This window comes from Salvelinus sp. IW2-2015, linkage group LG10 (genome assembly GCF_002910315.2).
Source record: "Salvelinus sp. IW2-2015 linkage group LG10, ASM291031v2, whole genome shotgun sequence".
Lineage (NCBI taxonomy): Eukaryota > Metazoa > Chordata > Actinopteri > Salmoniformes > Salmonidae > Salvelinus > Salvelinus sp. IW2-2015.
The window spans coordinates 16,844,289-16,861,481 of record NC_036850.1 but is presented as its reverse complement, the minus strand read 5'-3'; the positions used below and the strand labels follow the sequence as shown (position 1 = coordinate 16,861,481).

The following is a 17,193-nucleotide window of genomic DNA, read 5'->3' as shown; positions in this document are numbered from 1 at the left end:
GGTCGCTTTCCTCCTGACAGAGCTGGTGTAACTGAGTCAGGTTTGTAGGCCTCCTTGCTCGCACACGCTTTTTCAGTTTGCCCACAATTTTTCTATAGGATTGAGGTCAGGGCTTTGTGATGGCCACTCCATACCTTGACTTTGTTGTCCTTAAGCCATTTTGCCACAACTTTGGAAGTATGCTTGGTGTCATTGTCCATTTGAAGATGCATTTGCGACCAGCTTACTTCCTGACTGATGTCTTGAGATGTTGCTTCAATATATCCACATCATTTTTCCATCTCATGATGCCATCTATTTTGTGAAATACACCAATCCCTCCTGCAGCAAAGCACCCCACAACATGATGCTGCCACCCCGCTGTGATTCACAGTTCTATTTTTTCCCCATCAGACCAGAGGTAATCAGTTTCCCTTAGTTTGAACTCAAAAAGTTACTGGATCTTTTTTTGACTCCCCATGTGGCATAGTTGCAAAGCCGTAGTCTGGCTTTTTTTGCGGTTTTGGAGCGTGGTTCTTCTTGCGGAGTGGCCTTTAAGGTTATGTCAATATAGGATTGTTTTACATGGATCTAGATACTTTGTACCGGTTTCTCCAGCATCTTCACAAGGTCCTTTGTGTGTGTTCTGGGATTGATTTGCACTTTTCGCACCAAAGTCCATTCCTCTCTAGGAGAAGAAAACGTCTCCTTCCTGAGCGGTATGACGACTGCATGGTCCCATGGTGTTGATACTTGCATACTATTGTTTGTAAAGATGAACGTGGTACTTCAGGCGTTTGGAAATTGCTTCCAATGATGAACCAGACTTGTGGAGGTCTAGCAATTTTCTTTTCTGTGAGGCTCTAACTTTACCCTGTATAACGAGCAATCACTTTTGTGAGGCACACTGCATGGCCGAAGCGCTTGCCCATAAGGGCACTCGGGGCGGCACCCCACTTGTGATGGGCAATAAAAATAAAGTATATAAAAACAAATATATGGATTATGTTTTAAATGCTCTATGTGTACATGTTCCTGTTTAAAAAAAATMTTATTCAAAACAAGCTGTTCAGTTACTGACTACTCTGCCCCTCAATGACTGCCAGCTCTGCGTTCAAGGTCAAGCGAACATTGCTTCGATTGTTTTGCTATGAGGGAGAACTGCCCCAATGAAAAGTTAACATATTTAATTATTTTACGATAGCTAAATGATCCACTGCATAACTAATAAACTTAGAATTTTTATAATTTGATACAATATTGAATWTGGCCTTTATTACTATTGCCCATAAAACGTTGAATAASACATTCATAAACGGCAAAAATGACAGTCAATAAGTGTATCATAAGGAATAAGGTTGACGTGTTTGTCCTATAGTTTTTTTGTTTTTGGGACACATACTTTACCCCTTATTCTTGTTGGCACAAAACTACTTCCATTCATTTGTATGGGTTAACTTCAGACAAGTCTTGTGACACTTGTGGGGTTTGTAGAGCAAAACGGAGAACACCATTGTGTTTGTGAGTCTCCCCTTTCGTCATATTTTCGGGATGTCTCATGATCTGACAAACTGATTTCAGGCAACATTCACACTGAGCTAAAGGGTAGAACTGCCACTTTCAAGGAGCAGACTCTAACCGGGAAGCTTTTAAGAAATCCCGCTCTGCCCACCGATGAACCATCAAACAGGCAAAGTGTCAATAGGGGACTAGGATCGAATCGTWCTACACCGGYTCTGACGCTCATCGGATGTGGCAGGGCTTGCAAACTATTACAGACTACAAAAAGGGAGGCAGAGCCGAGAGCAGCCCAGTGACACGAGTCTACCAGATGTGCTAAATAACTTCTATGCTCACGTCGAGGCAAGCAACACTGAAACATGCATGAGAGCATCAGCTGTTCCGGATGACGGTGTGATCTCGCTCTCCGCAGCCGATGTGAGTAAGACATTTAAACAGGTCAACATTCACAAGTCTGCAGGACCCGACGGATTACCAGGACGTGTGCTCTGAGCATGTGCTGACCAACTGGCAAGGGTCTTCACTGACATTTTCAACTTCTCCCTGTCCGAGTCTGTAATACCAACATGTTTCAAACAGACCACCATAGTGTTCTTGGCCACAGGGACTAAGGTAACCTGCCTAAATGACTACCGACCCGTAGCACTCACATCTGTAGCCATGAAATGCTATGAAAGGGTGGTCATAGCTCACATCAACACCATTATCCCAGAAACCCTAGACCCACTCCAATTTGCATACCGCACCAACAGATCCACAGATGATGCAATCTCTATTGCACTCCACACTGTCCTTTCACACCTGAACAAAAGGATCACCTATCYGAGAATGCTATTYATTGACAAGAGCTCAGCATTCAACACCATAGTGCCATCAAAGCGCATCACTAAGCTAAGGACCCTGAGACTAAACACCTCCCTCTGCTACTGGATCCTGGACTTCCTGACGGGCCGCCCCCAGGTCGTAAGGTAACAAAACAACTGCAACACTGATCCTCAACACAGGGGCCCCTCAGGGATACCGTGGCTCGTCCCCTCCGCTGGCATCTCCGTGTGTCACTCATTGGATGCGACATGTCCAGGCAGGCGACGTCCAAACCATCATGTAAGTTTTGCTGGATGACGTGCAACAGTGGTTAGGGCCTGAAATCGACCACCGACAACATGAGACTGAGCCTCCCTAGTAGAGGCCTGAGACTTCGTGACGCGGGTGTGTGTTGCAGACGGACAGATGTAACCTGGCTCCCTCAACGGTGTTCAAGACACAGGAGAATGAGTTTGGGCAAGACTACGATGGAGTGATAGGAGGAGCTGAGCACGGGCCCTTTGCTCATCGACGAGCAGGTATGAGAAGCTTCAGTTCCTTGGTTGTTCGTCCCACTATCTACCCGAACATAACTAACGATTGTCGATGTGCAGGCCCCAAGGACATGCCGTGTAACAGAGCACGAGAAGAAGACCTGTGTATTCCCGCTTCTCGTCAGGGATGAACTTGAGAAGGATTGTGGCGTGGGCGATTATCATCAAGTTTGTTCAGATATTGGAGATCGGGTGATTTGTTGTATACAGTCTACGTGCGGTTATGTGATCTTTTGGTGTGTTGGAATGTTGCCTTTTCAATAGGATATGTGCGACGTAGTGTTGAAGACAGAGATGTTTTGATTTTTCAATGACGGCCTAGGGAAGTGGTTTAAGGCTGCTCTTGTATCTGGGCGGCATTGTTAGGGCAGTATGACAGATTATTACCTTGTCAGCTCGGGCATTCAATCTTGCAAACTTACAGTTAACTAGTCCAACGCTCTAACCACCTGCTTACATTGCACTCCACAAGGAGCCTGCCTGTTACGCAAATGCAGTAAGAAGCCAAGGAAAGTTGCTAGCTAGCATTAAACTTATCTATAAAAAACAATCAATCATAATCACTAGTTAACTACACATGGTTGATGATATTATAGCTTTTATCTAGCGTGTCTGCGTTGCATATAATCGATGCGGTGCGCATTCGCGAAAAAGGACTGTCGTTGCTCCACGTGTTACCTAACCATAAACATCAATGCCTTTAAAATCAATACACAAGTATATATTTTTTAAACCTGCATATTTAGTTAATATTGCCTGCTGCTAACATGAATTTCTTTTAACTAGGGAAATGGTGTCACTTTTCTTTGCAACAGAGTCAGGGTATATGCACCAGTTTGGGCCGCCTGGCGCTGCGATTGTCAACTGGTGTGAAGACATTTCTTCCTAACAAGACAGCACTTCGCCAAACGGGGATGATTTAACAAAAGCGCATTTGGGAAAAAGCACAATCGTTACACGATTGTACCTAACCATAAACATCATTGCTTTCTTAAAATCAATACACAGAAGTATATATTTTTAAACCTGCATATTTAGCTAAAATAAATCCAGGTTAGCAGGCAATATTAACGCAGTGTGAAATTGTGTCATCTTCTCTTGTGTTCATTGCACGCAGAGTCAGGCTATATGCAACAGTTTGGGCCGCCTGGCTCCTTGCGAACTAATTTGACAGAATTTTACGTAATTATGACATACATTGAAGGTTGTGCAATGTAATAGGAATATTTAGACCGTTAGTGATGCAGCCAGTTAGGATAAATAGTGGAAGTTTGCCTGTATTTTCAACTGAAGAACGTCTTGTTTGAGATGGAGATGTTGTCGCGGATTGTCGCACAGTGATTAACTGGACCAACCGGCGTCTCTATTTTTTCTTTGTGCTTTCTCTTCTTTATGTTCGTTTTATGTTATTAAGTCTAAGTCATATAAAAATTGAGGGAGAAGCAATAAAAGTGTGTGCAACAGAGGCAGGCCTAAAACTGTACTCAGTTACACCAGGGTCTGCCTCAGGAGGAATGGCCAAATGTCACCGTCGTTCGATACCAACTTATTTCTGGGAAGCGAGTACCCGAAACAATATTTGAACCAAGAGTGAATACGCATTTAAAAGGCAATGCTACCAAATACTAATTGAGTGTATGTAAACTTCTGACCCACTGGGAATGTGATGAAAGAAATAAAAGCTGAAATAAATCATTCCCTCTACTATTATTCTGACATCTCACATTCTTAAAATAAATTGATGAYCTTAACTGACMTAAAACAGGGAATTGTTACTAGGATTATATTTCAGGAATAATGAAAAACTGAGTTTAAATGTATTTGGCTAATGTGTATGTAAACTCCTGACTTCAACTGTAGGTATTTTCTCAAAACTGCATTGTTGGTTAAGGGCRTGTAAGTAAGCATTTCACTGTAAGGTCTACTACACCTGTTGTATTCGGCGCATGTGACAAATAAAATTTGTATTTGAACCATCTCACACCCCGGGTATTCAGCCAATTAGCAGCCACCGCTGCAGTAAACACTTCCAACTGGTCAAAACCATTCAATTTTGAGATTGGGTGGAATCTAAAGGTGTGCTATATATTCATTGGGTATGTCATAGCAAATGTGTTAATGATAAATATTGATACATTATTAGCTCACACTTAATCTGCAAGAATGACAAGTTAAATAGTGGCCGATGGTGATTTCAAAGTGGGGAGACAAAAAACATAAGCTACCCACCCCACCTAATCTGATAGTGAGATGCCTAGTCTCCCTTATGGCTCAGCTCCGGTGTCTACATAGCACATACACCATAGACATATATAATTTACACACACACACACACACACACACACACACGAGAGAGAGGTCAGCTCAGACAGATGCAGCTCATGAGGTCCATCAGCAGCAGATTTGAATTTAGAATGGAAAATTAATGCGTTTATCGTATTGGAGACCATGTACACTACATGACCAAAAGTATGTGGACACCTGCTGGTCAAACATCTCATTCCAATATCATGGGCATGAATATGGAGTTGGTCCCCCCCTATGCTGCTTTAACAGCCTCCACTCTTCTGGGAAGGCTTTCCACTAGATGTTGGAATATTGCTGTGGGTACCTGCTTCCATTCAGCCACAAGAGCATTAGTGATGTTGGGCAATTAGGGCTTGCTCGCAGTTGCCATTCCAATTCAGCACAATGGTGTTTGATAGGGTTGAGGTCAGAGCTCTGTGCAGGCCAGTCAAATTCTTCCATACCGATTGACAAACCACTTCTGTATGGACTTCGCCTTGTGCACAGGGGAATTGTCATGCTGAAACAGGAAAGGGCCTTCCCCAAACTGCTGCCACAAAGTTGGAGGCACAGAATCGTCTAGAATGTAATTGTATGCAGTAGCGTTAAGATTTCCTTTCACTGGAACTAAGGGGGCTTTTCCGAACCTGTTCTGTGAGCTTGTGTGGCCTACCACTTGGCAGCTGAGTCGTTGTTGCTTCTAGACATTTCCACTTCACAATATCAGCAGTTCACAGTTGACTGGGGCAGCTTTAGCAGGGCAGAAATTTGATAAACTTGACTTGTTGGAAAGGTGGCATCCTATGACAGTGCCACATTGAAAGTCACTGAGCTCTTCAGTAAGGCCATTCTACTGACAATGTTTGTCTATGGAGATTGCATGGCGGTGTGCTTTATTTTATACAACTGTCAGCAACAGGTGTGGCTGAAATAGCCGAAACCACTMATTTGAAAGGGTGTCCACATACGTATCTAGATATTTTTGTATACATTGTGTATCGACTCGTCTTGAAAGGGAAAGATGCACATCCCTAATAATTATGGATATGTGATGTATTCATTGTGATGTATCCTGAATAGGTACACAAAAAAAGTATAAAAATGCAATATCCTCCTTTGCATGTTTGGTTATTATTTTACACATTGGCAATTATTCTAATATGCTCCCCCCAAACAAGACCACATTTGGTTGATACAGACAAGACCCAATCTGAACCAATCAAGTTTGGACATCATAGTAGAGCACAGTAAAGTACAGCAGAGTAGAGTTCAGTACATTATACTGTACTCTAGTGTGCTTTACTCTACAGTGCTGTATTGTGCTGATATAGACTCAACTTTTCTTTACTGTACTGCAATGTGCTGTCTAAACTTGTGAAACAGATATCTAAAATTCAACTACTTTTCAATGGCCATGCATGTCTGGTGCTCAGTGGTTGAGGACGCTGGTTACAGTAAATGGAAACAGAGGGGGCTCATAGGTAGGTGTCAGTAAGAGCTGGGAGAGATGACATTAACTGGAGAGAGAGAGGTCGTCCAGACTTTTCACAATTATGAGCTGAACATGACAGTATGCCAGTGGAAGGAAGGATAGTAGCAGGTGAACCAACTGTGGTATCATTTCCCATTTTATCCAATGCAATTGCAGTCATTATGTTATTGCTTTTTCTGTCATTATGTTACAGATTTTGTTACAGAATTACACATTTTAAACATGTGTGCGTTTTTTGAAACAGAAAGACAAGTCACTAGGCAATATTTCTTAAACTTACAGAAGGCAAATAAGTTCAGCAATATTAAATATTAAATGTTGCTATTAGTTGGAAAGGGTCTTAACTTCAACAATATTGTGTTTTAATGTTATTCTAATAGCTTTTAAGACTTTTTTTGGCAGACGTCCGAGTTAGAGGAGGGTTTGGCCAGGGTAGGCCGTCATTGTGAATAAAATTTGTTTTTAACTGACTTACCTAGTTAAATAAAAATAAAACATGTCTTCTAAGACCCCTTTGTTTGACCAGAAATCAAAGCCTTTGCTTTTTCCTAAATTTAAGATAGAAAATAGCTGGAAGAATGTATATGCCCCTTCATTTGACATCACATTAGMTGTGCTCCTATAAACTTCACTTGTTGGTGCTCATGGGTCCTTTAACATGGAAATGGCCATTACAAAATCTGCATCTTCCATGGTATTTCAAAATACYACTACATTAGTTGTCATCTCATAAAGGCAGTTCCAACCCTGTAATAAAAAAGCAGCAAAACAATTCTTTCCATGTTTAAAATGTATTTSCCCTATTCCATAACAATGTCTGATGTTGACCATAAAACATCAAGTCAATGTATTGATGATGGAACTTATGCCCATCAAAATAGGGAAGTGATATCCCACGTATGGATCCATGTCATCCAGATYCGCATTCCTTTACACTGGCCTTACAGCAGATTACTGTGCTGAGAATCAACAAATATACTGTAGCGTATTTTCTGATATTATTAACATACGCCTAGGTGCTGACATTTTGCAATTTATGACTAGGCTAAGGTTACATGTTACCTAAGTGGTTCTATATTTTGCATATGTCCATTAAATTAGATTAGAAAAGTTTATTAAAAAAGTGCCAGTCATGACTTTCCCAATGTTGTAATTTCCACAGAGAMCCGTCCATGTGCTTCAGTTCCTGATATGTCACTATATATAATCTAAAACTATTTACACAATATTGAAACCAAGACAAATCACAAGTCGGTTCTGAATGATTGTGCACCAGATAATGCGGTGGTATAAGTTAGACCATGAACATTAAGTCTGATTATGATAAACATCTGTCAACAACTGTTCAAACGCAAAAAGCAAACCACATCTATTAGCATATTATGGATYCTTATGATACTTCATAATTCATGTAGGGAGTTTCTATATGAAACCAACGGATAAGGCAACAGGTGAAACGTGCATAAAAGTAAAATCACCATATTATTCAGTGTGCAAATTGAGCATTTAATTCTGGAAGTTGACTGGGGTATGAGTGCAACAATATTTACCTACAGATCTGTGAAGAGATTCATGTTGAACGTAGCCGAATAATATTTTTCAGGTTTGTACTGATACAACATGCAGGTCATTGATTATGTATCAAGATATGGTAAGGTGCAGGGCAGGCTGTGCTATTATTACCATAGCCATTTATACCGTCATGGATTTGAAATACATGTCGAGACATGCAAAAAAAACAATGGTGGTTTTCAACCCAGTTAGTGCAGGCGTGCTCCCGTAAACTAACCTCGTTATAACGCRGGCAAGCGTACTAGCTACATACTATTCTGTTTTCCCGAAATTACGCAAATTGAYTAGAGTRCGTGCACTAATGAGGATACCGAAACCATGCACAATGCACACGTCCAGGCCATATATACACACCTCAGTGGGTCCAGCTAACTAACCGCGGGGTTGTTAATATTCACCCATTTTGACCCTTTAGTCGAGACCCGTCCACCACCACAAAAAGGTAGCGATAGCTTGCTGCTAATGGCATGAATGTGTCCGACATGCCGCACGCGCTATTCCATAACAAAAATGTGCGAACAATTGATATACAATAACTTATAGTAACCAATATTAGCTCTTGGTATTAAGAAATTAACAAAAAACTGTATAAAAAAAGTCATATTGTCAACGCCAATCACAAATGTTGACATGTATGTTTACGTTGATGAAAATGAGGGCGAAGGAGGCAACACTCAGTAGCTGCTGGTTAGTAATGAGCTGGCTAATTAAATATCTGGGCTAGCTAGCTAGAGGTAGCCACACTATAATGGCAAAACATGTGGAGCTGGCTGAATTAATGTAAGTTAACTAAGCTATCTGGCTAGCAATCAAAGTAGCACAATGCTAGCTAATGGTCGTCCTTACCAGATGGAATTCTTTATTTTGAGCTGCAACGCACTGGCCTCAGTCCCTTGCAGTCCAGGAACTAGGGATGGTAARGTGCTTATTCCAGAGCCCAGCTTCGGGAGCTGATCATGTTGTTGTTGATCCTCAGTCATCACGATGAGATTCAGGATGGGAGGAAAGGGATCTTTAACATGCAGGCCTCAACTTGGACCTCGAGATAGCAGTTATTTTCCTACTGTACATTACCGACCCACCCGTTCTCATTTGCGATATACGTGGCCTCAGTTCCAGGATAGAAACGGTGCCGGGAAAACATGGTTAGACGGTTAATTTCGAACACCATGCACAGACAAGTAAAAAAATAATAATCAAGTAGAGAGGAATACAAAATGCACGCTTTCCCCAGGATTCCGTCGCAGCCTTGGGGCGACCCATGCGTTTGCAAACACTCGTGGTGGAAGTGTTTGTGATGCTGATTTTGTGATGCTGACTAGWATTCTGCCAGCAGGACGAACGATGACGTCACATTGAAACCTTCTAAATAAAAGCCCGCATTTCAAAATGTTGCAATGTGGATAACTCATTCAAAAGATATTTACTTTTAACAATTTTTTKGGTCTCTACTAATATGTATCCCATGTACAGTCTATTACAGTATATTGCATTGGGGCCTATGTAGGGGAGGAGTGAAAAGCCTGTAGCAGGCCGTGTAACACAGTCCCTCTCCAAAACTACACCCTACTGAGTATTTCCCACGCCACTTTAGCTGAGACAGGTATAAAAGTTCTCTCTACAAGCCAATAAGTATCCCCCGTGTATTGAGCTGCAGTGAAAGGACTGGGTGGAGTAAGGAGTCACCAGTACTCTGAAACAAGAGACCCATTTAAGTTTTGCAGACTATCTATTGAATAATTCCAATAACAAATATTWGTATTTTATTAAAAGTGCATTTATTTAAATATAGCCTACAGAATATGTTTCAACATACCAGTATTTGTGTAAATATTCAAAAGAAATGCTGGTATGAATACAAAATACATTTAAAAAAAAATCTATATTCACAATTTAGCATGTCTTTGCAGGGTAACTCTTATTTTGAAGAAAGAAATGCGCGATCGTCCTGCCAGCATAATATCCTACTGCTGAGAGAACGGTAATGTGATGCTGCTCCTGCTGCTGCTGTCAGGCATCGGCGGCGCAGGCGCAGAGTGCACGAATGAAGAATAACGTGCTTTTTTKGGGTTGTTTTTACACGGCTGTGGTGAGTAGCCAAAAAGTGACCAGCCAAGTACTGTGTGCCTACAGTAAAAATGCATGAATGATCAGTACTATGGACGTGGTCTTCAATAATCCAATGAGTTTGTAAAATAACATTTTGAAATGTCTATTTAATTTAAATGCAATTATTTGCAATCAATGGTAAACAAATTAATATATMTTTAATGGCATTATGCTCCATGTGTAGACATGCAGCGAATCTGTTAGCCTTAGTAAAGGCTGTCGCACTGCACATTTGCAAATTTCATGTTTAGCAAACAACTCAAATGAATGTGTTCATTGGTCCACAATGGGCCCTAACATCATMTTTTTCTTAAACGTATCAAAGTCAAGATTGTGGAAAACAGCGAGCACAGCAAATGTGCGTTATCCTTCGCCTTGTCGCACAGTGGAGATAAACATTTGGCCACGACTTGTTGCTATGCAACCGTAACGCCACCCGCCAGATTCAGCACCACAAAATGTCTGAAAGAAGAATGCATGCGGTGAGTCAATGTATTGTTTTAAACAACTAGCTAATTACAGTATTACACTGCTAAAAAACGTTAASATACCCATTCACAAGTTAAATACAAGAAGAAATAACTAGCTATAGCCACCTTTATGTGTCCTAGCTATATCACTGTTTAAGATCTAAGTTAGCTAACTGCTAGCTAGATAGTTAGCATGCTAGTTAAAACTGTAACGTTTTATTATACSCTGTCTGACTTTCAATGAAAGCGTTGTTCCTTTGAAATGTTATATGCCTGTTGGCTAAAAGAACCAACAACTACTATATTTTTAATGAGCTACCTAACTTACTACATTTGTTTATTTAGCCCAAAAGACCCATGTCATCCAAGGCAGAAARGTCTCAAGGAGGAAGATCTGTGAGACGTCCAGCCTCTGTCCCCTCAAAGAAACCATCCACGATAGACCTACTTGCTAAAGAGGAGGAATACAAGTGAGGTTCCTTGCCCAAACATCTGTGCCCATTGCCAAACATCTGTTGAGTCAATGTAAACTGTATCATATGAGATGCTGTAACCAGATGGCGATAGTAATAAAAAAATGCATATTACTCCCATTCCAGATGTATAAATGCAGAGCAGGAGGCAAAAACAGCTGAACTAGCAAGGCAAGCCGAACAGGTTATGGTAAGTGGTTTAAGATAGCTACCTGGCCAATTGACACACTTCAGAACAACATAAAACATTCATTTTTAGACATATTTGTTTTATTTAAACTTTTTGTCCTGGTTGTTTTTTCTTAATTTTTTTCAGCGTGACCAAAATTAAGTCTTGTCAAAGCCAATCTCTTTCCACMTTGATGTTGAAATTGAGGATGAGGAGGAGGATTTCAGGTAATAAAATATTGCATTGCTCAAAACGTATAGCATTTCAGTGTAGTAGACTGGATAAGAATATATGAGAACCGCCTATAATACAAATGTATTTGTCTTTAGGAATGTGAACATGCTGGAATCTTCAGTTATGAWGCCCACTTCTAAGGTGCAGTATTCAATTCAGTTTGATATGTAAAATGTAACAGCTCAGAGACACAAATGTAATGTAATCAGTTAGTAAAACTGGGGGAGAATTTCAATTGTATTTCCTTGATTCCTCGCGTCCTCTTCAAACCCCATTGGATGAGAAGGTCAGAGGGGCGGAACTTCTGACCTTCTCATCCAATGKGTTTTGAGAAGGAGKCGAGGAATTAAGGAAATGCAATTGAAATTCTCCCTAAGTCATATTTCCATTGCTCAGGTAATGACAAAGAAAAGGGTCACATCAAAATCCAATTCACAAAACAGACCTGGAAACCAGAGAAAAACACAGTAAGAATGTTATCCTTGTCACAAACGTTTGCACAAATATCTATTGGAAACATTGGAAGATTGTGAAAGGTAATGGCTTAATGAGTGTCCAGCGTTGTTGTTCTTCAGTTCCTTATGTTTGTTATGACTTTTTCAACTTTTTGTTTGAATTGTATTTTGTTTATTTGTTATTTTATTTCAGAACAACAAAGGCATCTGCAGTTGATGATGTTGTGGTTCTTGAAGATTGTGTGGATTTTTCCTTGGCTAAAACAATACGTAGACATTGAGGGGAAGCTGGATGATGGAGATACTCATGACAATCTTATGGAAGACATCATGCCCGGTGTTGGGGATGAGATGGGATCAGGTGAATTCTGATTTCATTTATTACACTTTCTGTGGCTTTCTCACACATTCACATCTGGAGCACAAGAATGGATCTTTGCAAAAACATTCATTACAAAAAAATAAGTTATTTATCAGAGTTCCAGAATATCAATTGTTTCAGCCTTAGTTCATCGAGCTTCTCGCATATCCTAAAAATTATATAATTCTTTATGTAACTTTTTTGGGTGTGCTGTGTTTTAGATGGACAGATCCGTTTTCTCAAAGCAAAACTTTGTGTAAAGCAAGAAGAATTTAACCGGCTATCATATGAGTGCAACAAAAAGGTAATGATAGAAATATGAGAGATGGAAATTAGGTATATTTTTGAGTAAAATGTAACATTGAAACAAGAATAAAACATGTATTTGTTCTAGGATTATGCCAACAGTAGTTTAAGCACCAGCATAAAGGAGGTCGAGGAGGCTCGAGCAGGACTACAGAAGACCACAAACATTCAGCAAACCCAGATAGAGAAACACAGAGCTTTAGCAGAGGAGTCAAACAGAAAAGGTGATGGGCTCCAGCAACAAGTAACTGCTCTACAGAAGGTGGGTGTCGAGGATAAAACAGTTATTACATTGATTATCTTTCTAGTTAGTCATTTGGTAATATTAAACAGCACATATTGTAACCATGAAAGTCCATAAACAGTGACTGAGAGAAACCTAGATGTGTATAGACAGCAGTTGAGATAGCTGTTAATGTCTTATTGCTGAATGGGGAGGGGGACATTATACAGCTTAGACAAGGTTGTTAATAAAGGATGAAATCAACACCTCAGCAGGGAAATGCCTGGCATGGCCTCATTAACATGATCAGCCTGTAAGGTGAACCTCTCCTGCAGCTGGCGATAGTACGGCGCTCATATGACAGATATCTTTTGAATTCAGAGAAATCCCACATTACATATTGAATAGTGAACTTTGTTTGTACTGAATGAGCTAAAGATGAAGTAGTACAACATATAAATATWAATTGGGGCGGCAGGTAGCCTAGTGGTTAGTGTTGGACTAGTAACCAAAAGGTTGCAAGATTGAATCCCCGAGCTGACAAAGTAAAAATCTGTCGTTCTGCCCCTGAATAAGGCAGTTAACCCACTGTTCCTAGGCCGTCATTGAAAAKAAGAATTTGTTCTTAACTGACTTGCCTAGTTAAAATAAAGGTAAATAAAAAATCCCTACACCACCACATATACACAAAATGTTCAATATCACAATGTGTGTGTCTCGTCACAGTCCCTATTGTTCCATAAGGTGTATTTTTACCTGCCTTTTAAATCATATTCTACTGCTTGCATCAGTTACCTGATGTGGAATAGAGTTCCATGTAGTCATAGTCATAGCTCAAAAGTAGTACTGTGCGCCTCCCATAGTCTGTTCTAGACTTGGGSACTGTGAAGAGACCTCTGATGGCATGAGTGTCCGAGCTGTGTGCTAGTATTTTAAACAGACAGCTCGGTATATTGAGCTTGTCAACACCTCTTACAAAAACAAGTAATGATGAAGTCAATCTCTATTCCACTTTGAGCCATGAGATTGAGATGCATGTCATTAATGTTAGCTCTCCGTGTACTTTTAAGGGACAGTTGTGCTGCCCTGTTCTGAGCCAATTGCAATTTTCCCCAACTCCCTCTTTGTGGCACCTGACCACTGTCGTGTCTTTGGCTATGCCGGATTAAGTGATATGACATGCTATTCTATAAAATMATTTCTCTGTAATTAATATTACCTGATTAAGATAACCATGTAAATGTAATTAACTAGAAAGTCGGGGCACCACRAAATAATTTTTATAGAGCTGTTATCTTCCGAATAAACTCTTAAAGACCTGGTAATCTTTTACCTCAATAGCAGTMAATATTTAATCGTCGCCTTATTCAGTCTCATCTGAAAGTTGTAAATTCTTGGTTATCTTCACAAACCCTGGTTAACAAGTTGAATCAGCAATACAACATTTGGTTTAATTATTTATTTACTAAATACCTAAATAATCACACAGAATTACATCTWCCCAGAATGGATCATACATTGATTACAAATTATGTCATAAAGGAAAACATCCCTAGTGGACGGAACAGATATGACGGCTGGTTACACAAAGAAAGGGGGCTGGGTTTTGAATGAAAGAGCGGGAAGACTGAGTAACAAAAGGGAGAAGCTATGCTATCGTAAATACAGAGTCTTATGCATTCTAAATAACCGCCCATTTGGAAAAAGGAAAATGCAATAAATATTTACTCTGAGCTGCGCTTCAATAGGTTGGTCGTAGATGGAAGGCTGGGATGCCCAGCAGGGATCTCTTGTCCTCTGAAGAATGTCTCTGGTGGTAAACTGGATACGTTGTAGTATCGTTGTGTGTGTTAGATTGAATACGTCGTTCGTCCTTTCCTAGCCCACGTTTACAGCGGCTGCTGCTAACTCAACGGCTAGGAGGTATCACTTCTGGAGTGAATAAGAGTTCAAAGTTCATACCAAGTTGCCATACTTTTAAGCTCATGCTATATTCTGGCTGGTATAGTTGAAATCCTTTCGGCGTGTCGATCGTCACCTTCACATTGAACACAATGCTAATTTCGTTAGGTTATTATCTGAGCCCTTTTAACGTAGGACCGTCGTCCTCACGTCCTCGGAACAGCAAGTTGAATTTTCCTCAACGGGTTTATATAGTGGTGAAAGAAGGGCGTGTTTCATAGTTTACAACCAAATTCTGTTCACTTGGGTGGGGCCTCTGAGTGAGCAGAGTTTCTCTATGACAAACCATTCTCTCATTTAAGAAGCTAAAATTACATTTAATCTTTTCACAAATACTTTCATATTTAAACATTTAAATTGCACAACAATTCCATGTGAATCTGATAACTAGAATGTGTCGACTTTCCAAGATACAGTTTATGTCATCCTGTCATTAGTAGTAATATCTCAGACAACAACTGATCTGAGATCATATTCATTAAGTACAAACGCATATTTTCAACTGGTTGGATTACCGAAATATGGTTCCGTTTCCCACCTTTCGATGTTACCAGACTCTATRTTACAAAGGCTTTACAAGAGTCAACTCTATAAAGTAGAGAGAGAGAAAAGGGGAAAGGTATTTATGGGGGTCATAAACCTCCCCCAACAGGCCAACRTCATGACACCACACTACTGAACAGTAGTCTAGGTGCGACAAAACTAGGGCCTGTTGGACCTTCCTTGTTGATAGTGTTGTTAAGAAGGTAGAGCAGCGCTTTATTATGGACAGACTTCTCCCCATCTTAGCTACTGTTGTATCCTTATGTTTGTTTTGACCATGACAGTTTACAATCCAGGGTTAGMAAGCAGTTTAGTTACCTCAACTTGCTCAATTTCCACATTATTCATTACGAGACGCAGTTGAGGTTTAGTGAATGATTTGTCCCAAATACAATGCTTTTAGTTCTGGAAATATTTAGGTCTAGCTTATTCCTTGCTACCTTGCTACCCATTCTGAAACTAACCGCAGCTCTTTAAGTGTTGCAGTCATTTCAGTCGCTGTAGTAGCTGACGAGTATAGTGTTGAGTCATCCGCATACATAGACACACTGGCCTTACTCAAAGCCAGTGGCATGTCGTTAGTAAAGATTGAACAAAAGCATGGGACCTGGTCAGTTTGACATGGAAAGAGCAGGTGTTCCTAATGTTTTGTACACTTAGTGTATGTCCACTCCCAAAGAAAAGAAGAATGAATGGTTGATGGCTTCCTATTGCTTAGTCACAAAAATTATCGGTTTAAATYATAACTATTCACATTTAATTTCTGAAATATAAAATTAATAAGTAAATGTGATGACAGTCAGTTTTTGTAGCTATCTAACCAAATATTACCATTATCATTACAGTGCTTTTGAAAATGTGTGTTGGTGCGCTATAAAAACGTTACACAAAATTATTTTACTGATTTAGCTTGCCCCCGTGTGTGTTTAACAAAGGAAATCGAGGGTTTGAAGAGAGCACAAAAACAGGCAGCAACCAATCACAGTGCCGTAGAGGTAAGACTGAACAGAGTGTCRGAGGAAGTTGAGAGGTCCAAGACACAACTGACCAAACTCAAGCAGACGAGCAAGGTAAATTAAACCACCTATCAGTGCATWTAGTGATCACATCAATCATTTACACTAAATTGTATTGATAGTGACATGCTATTAGTATAGTTCAGATTTTGGTTTTCAAGTTTTGCTTCTGTCACTTGTATAACCCAGGTTAAATAAACGTGTTTTATGTCTATCCTTTCCAAAAGGACACAGCAGACCAGGAGCATAAAAAAATAAAGACATTAAAAGCCAAAAACAAGAAGCTGGAAAAGCAAAAAGCTGAACTGATAGTGGGTTTTAAAAAACAACTCAAACTGATTGATATACTGAAAAGGCAAAAAGTCCTCATATTAAATGCAAGTAATTAWTACAAGGCAGTATCATTATTGGTATTTCTCCTTATCAAACTGACATATTTTTCCTCTTGCTTGAGCAGATGCATTTAGAAGCTGCCAAGATGTTGTCATTTACAGAAKAGGGATTCATGAAAGCTCTTGACTGGGGGAAATCATAAAGCAATACTGAAAAATGTATGTAAWACAATCCTGCTTGCCTTGAATGTATTCTTATGKTTAGCAACAACATTGATTATGTGTCCTTTAATATTGTGTGGAAGTTATTGTTCATTTATACAGAATATATT

General features: G+C 39.9%; 2 protein-coding genes and 1 pseudogene across 5 annotated transcripts in view; 2 read left to right on the top strand and 1 right to left on the bottom strand.

The window, feature by feature from the left end:
- Window positions 1-9,511, bottom strand: part of LOC111969392 (DNA-binding protein RFX7) — a 51,787-nt gene extending 42,276 nt beyond the window's left edge. For all 4 annotated transcript variants that reach the window (XM_023995494.2, XM_023995496.2, XM_023995495.2 and 1 more), the window contains exon 1: window positions 9,055-9,511. In XM_023995494.2, the coding sequence (XP_023851262.1) occupies window positions 9,055-9,188 (134 nt within the window). In that variant the 5' untranslated portion in view covers window positions 9,189-9,511. The remainder of the gene's footprint in view (window positions 1-9,054) is intronic.
- The window catches only part of LOC111969121 (transcription factor 12-like), a 345,264-nt gene that overhangs the window by 201,537 nt on the left and 126,534 nt on the right, over window positions 1-17,193 (top strand). The window lies entirely within an intron of this gene.
- On the top strand, window positions 10,710-17,117 carry LOC111969400 (testis-expressed protein 9-like; annotated as a pseudogene).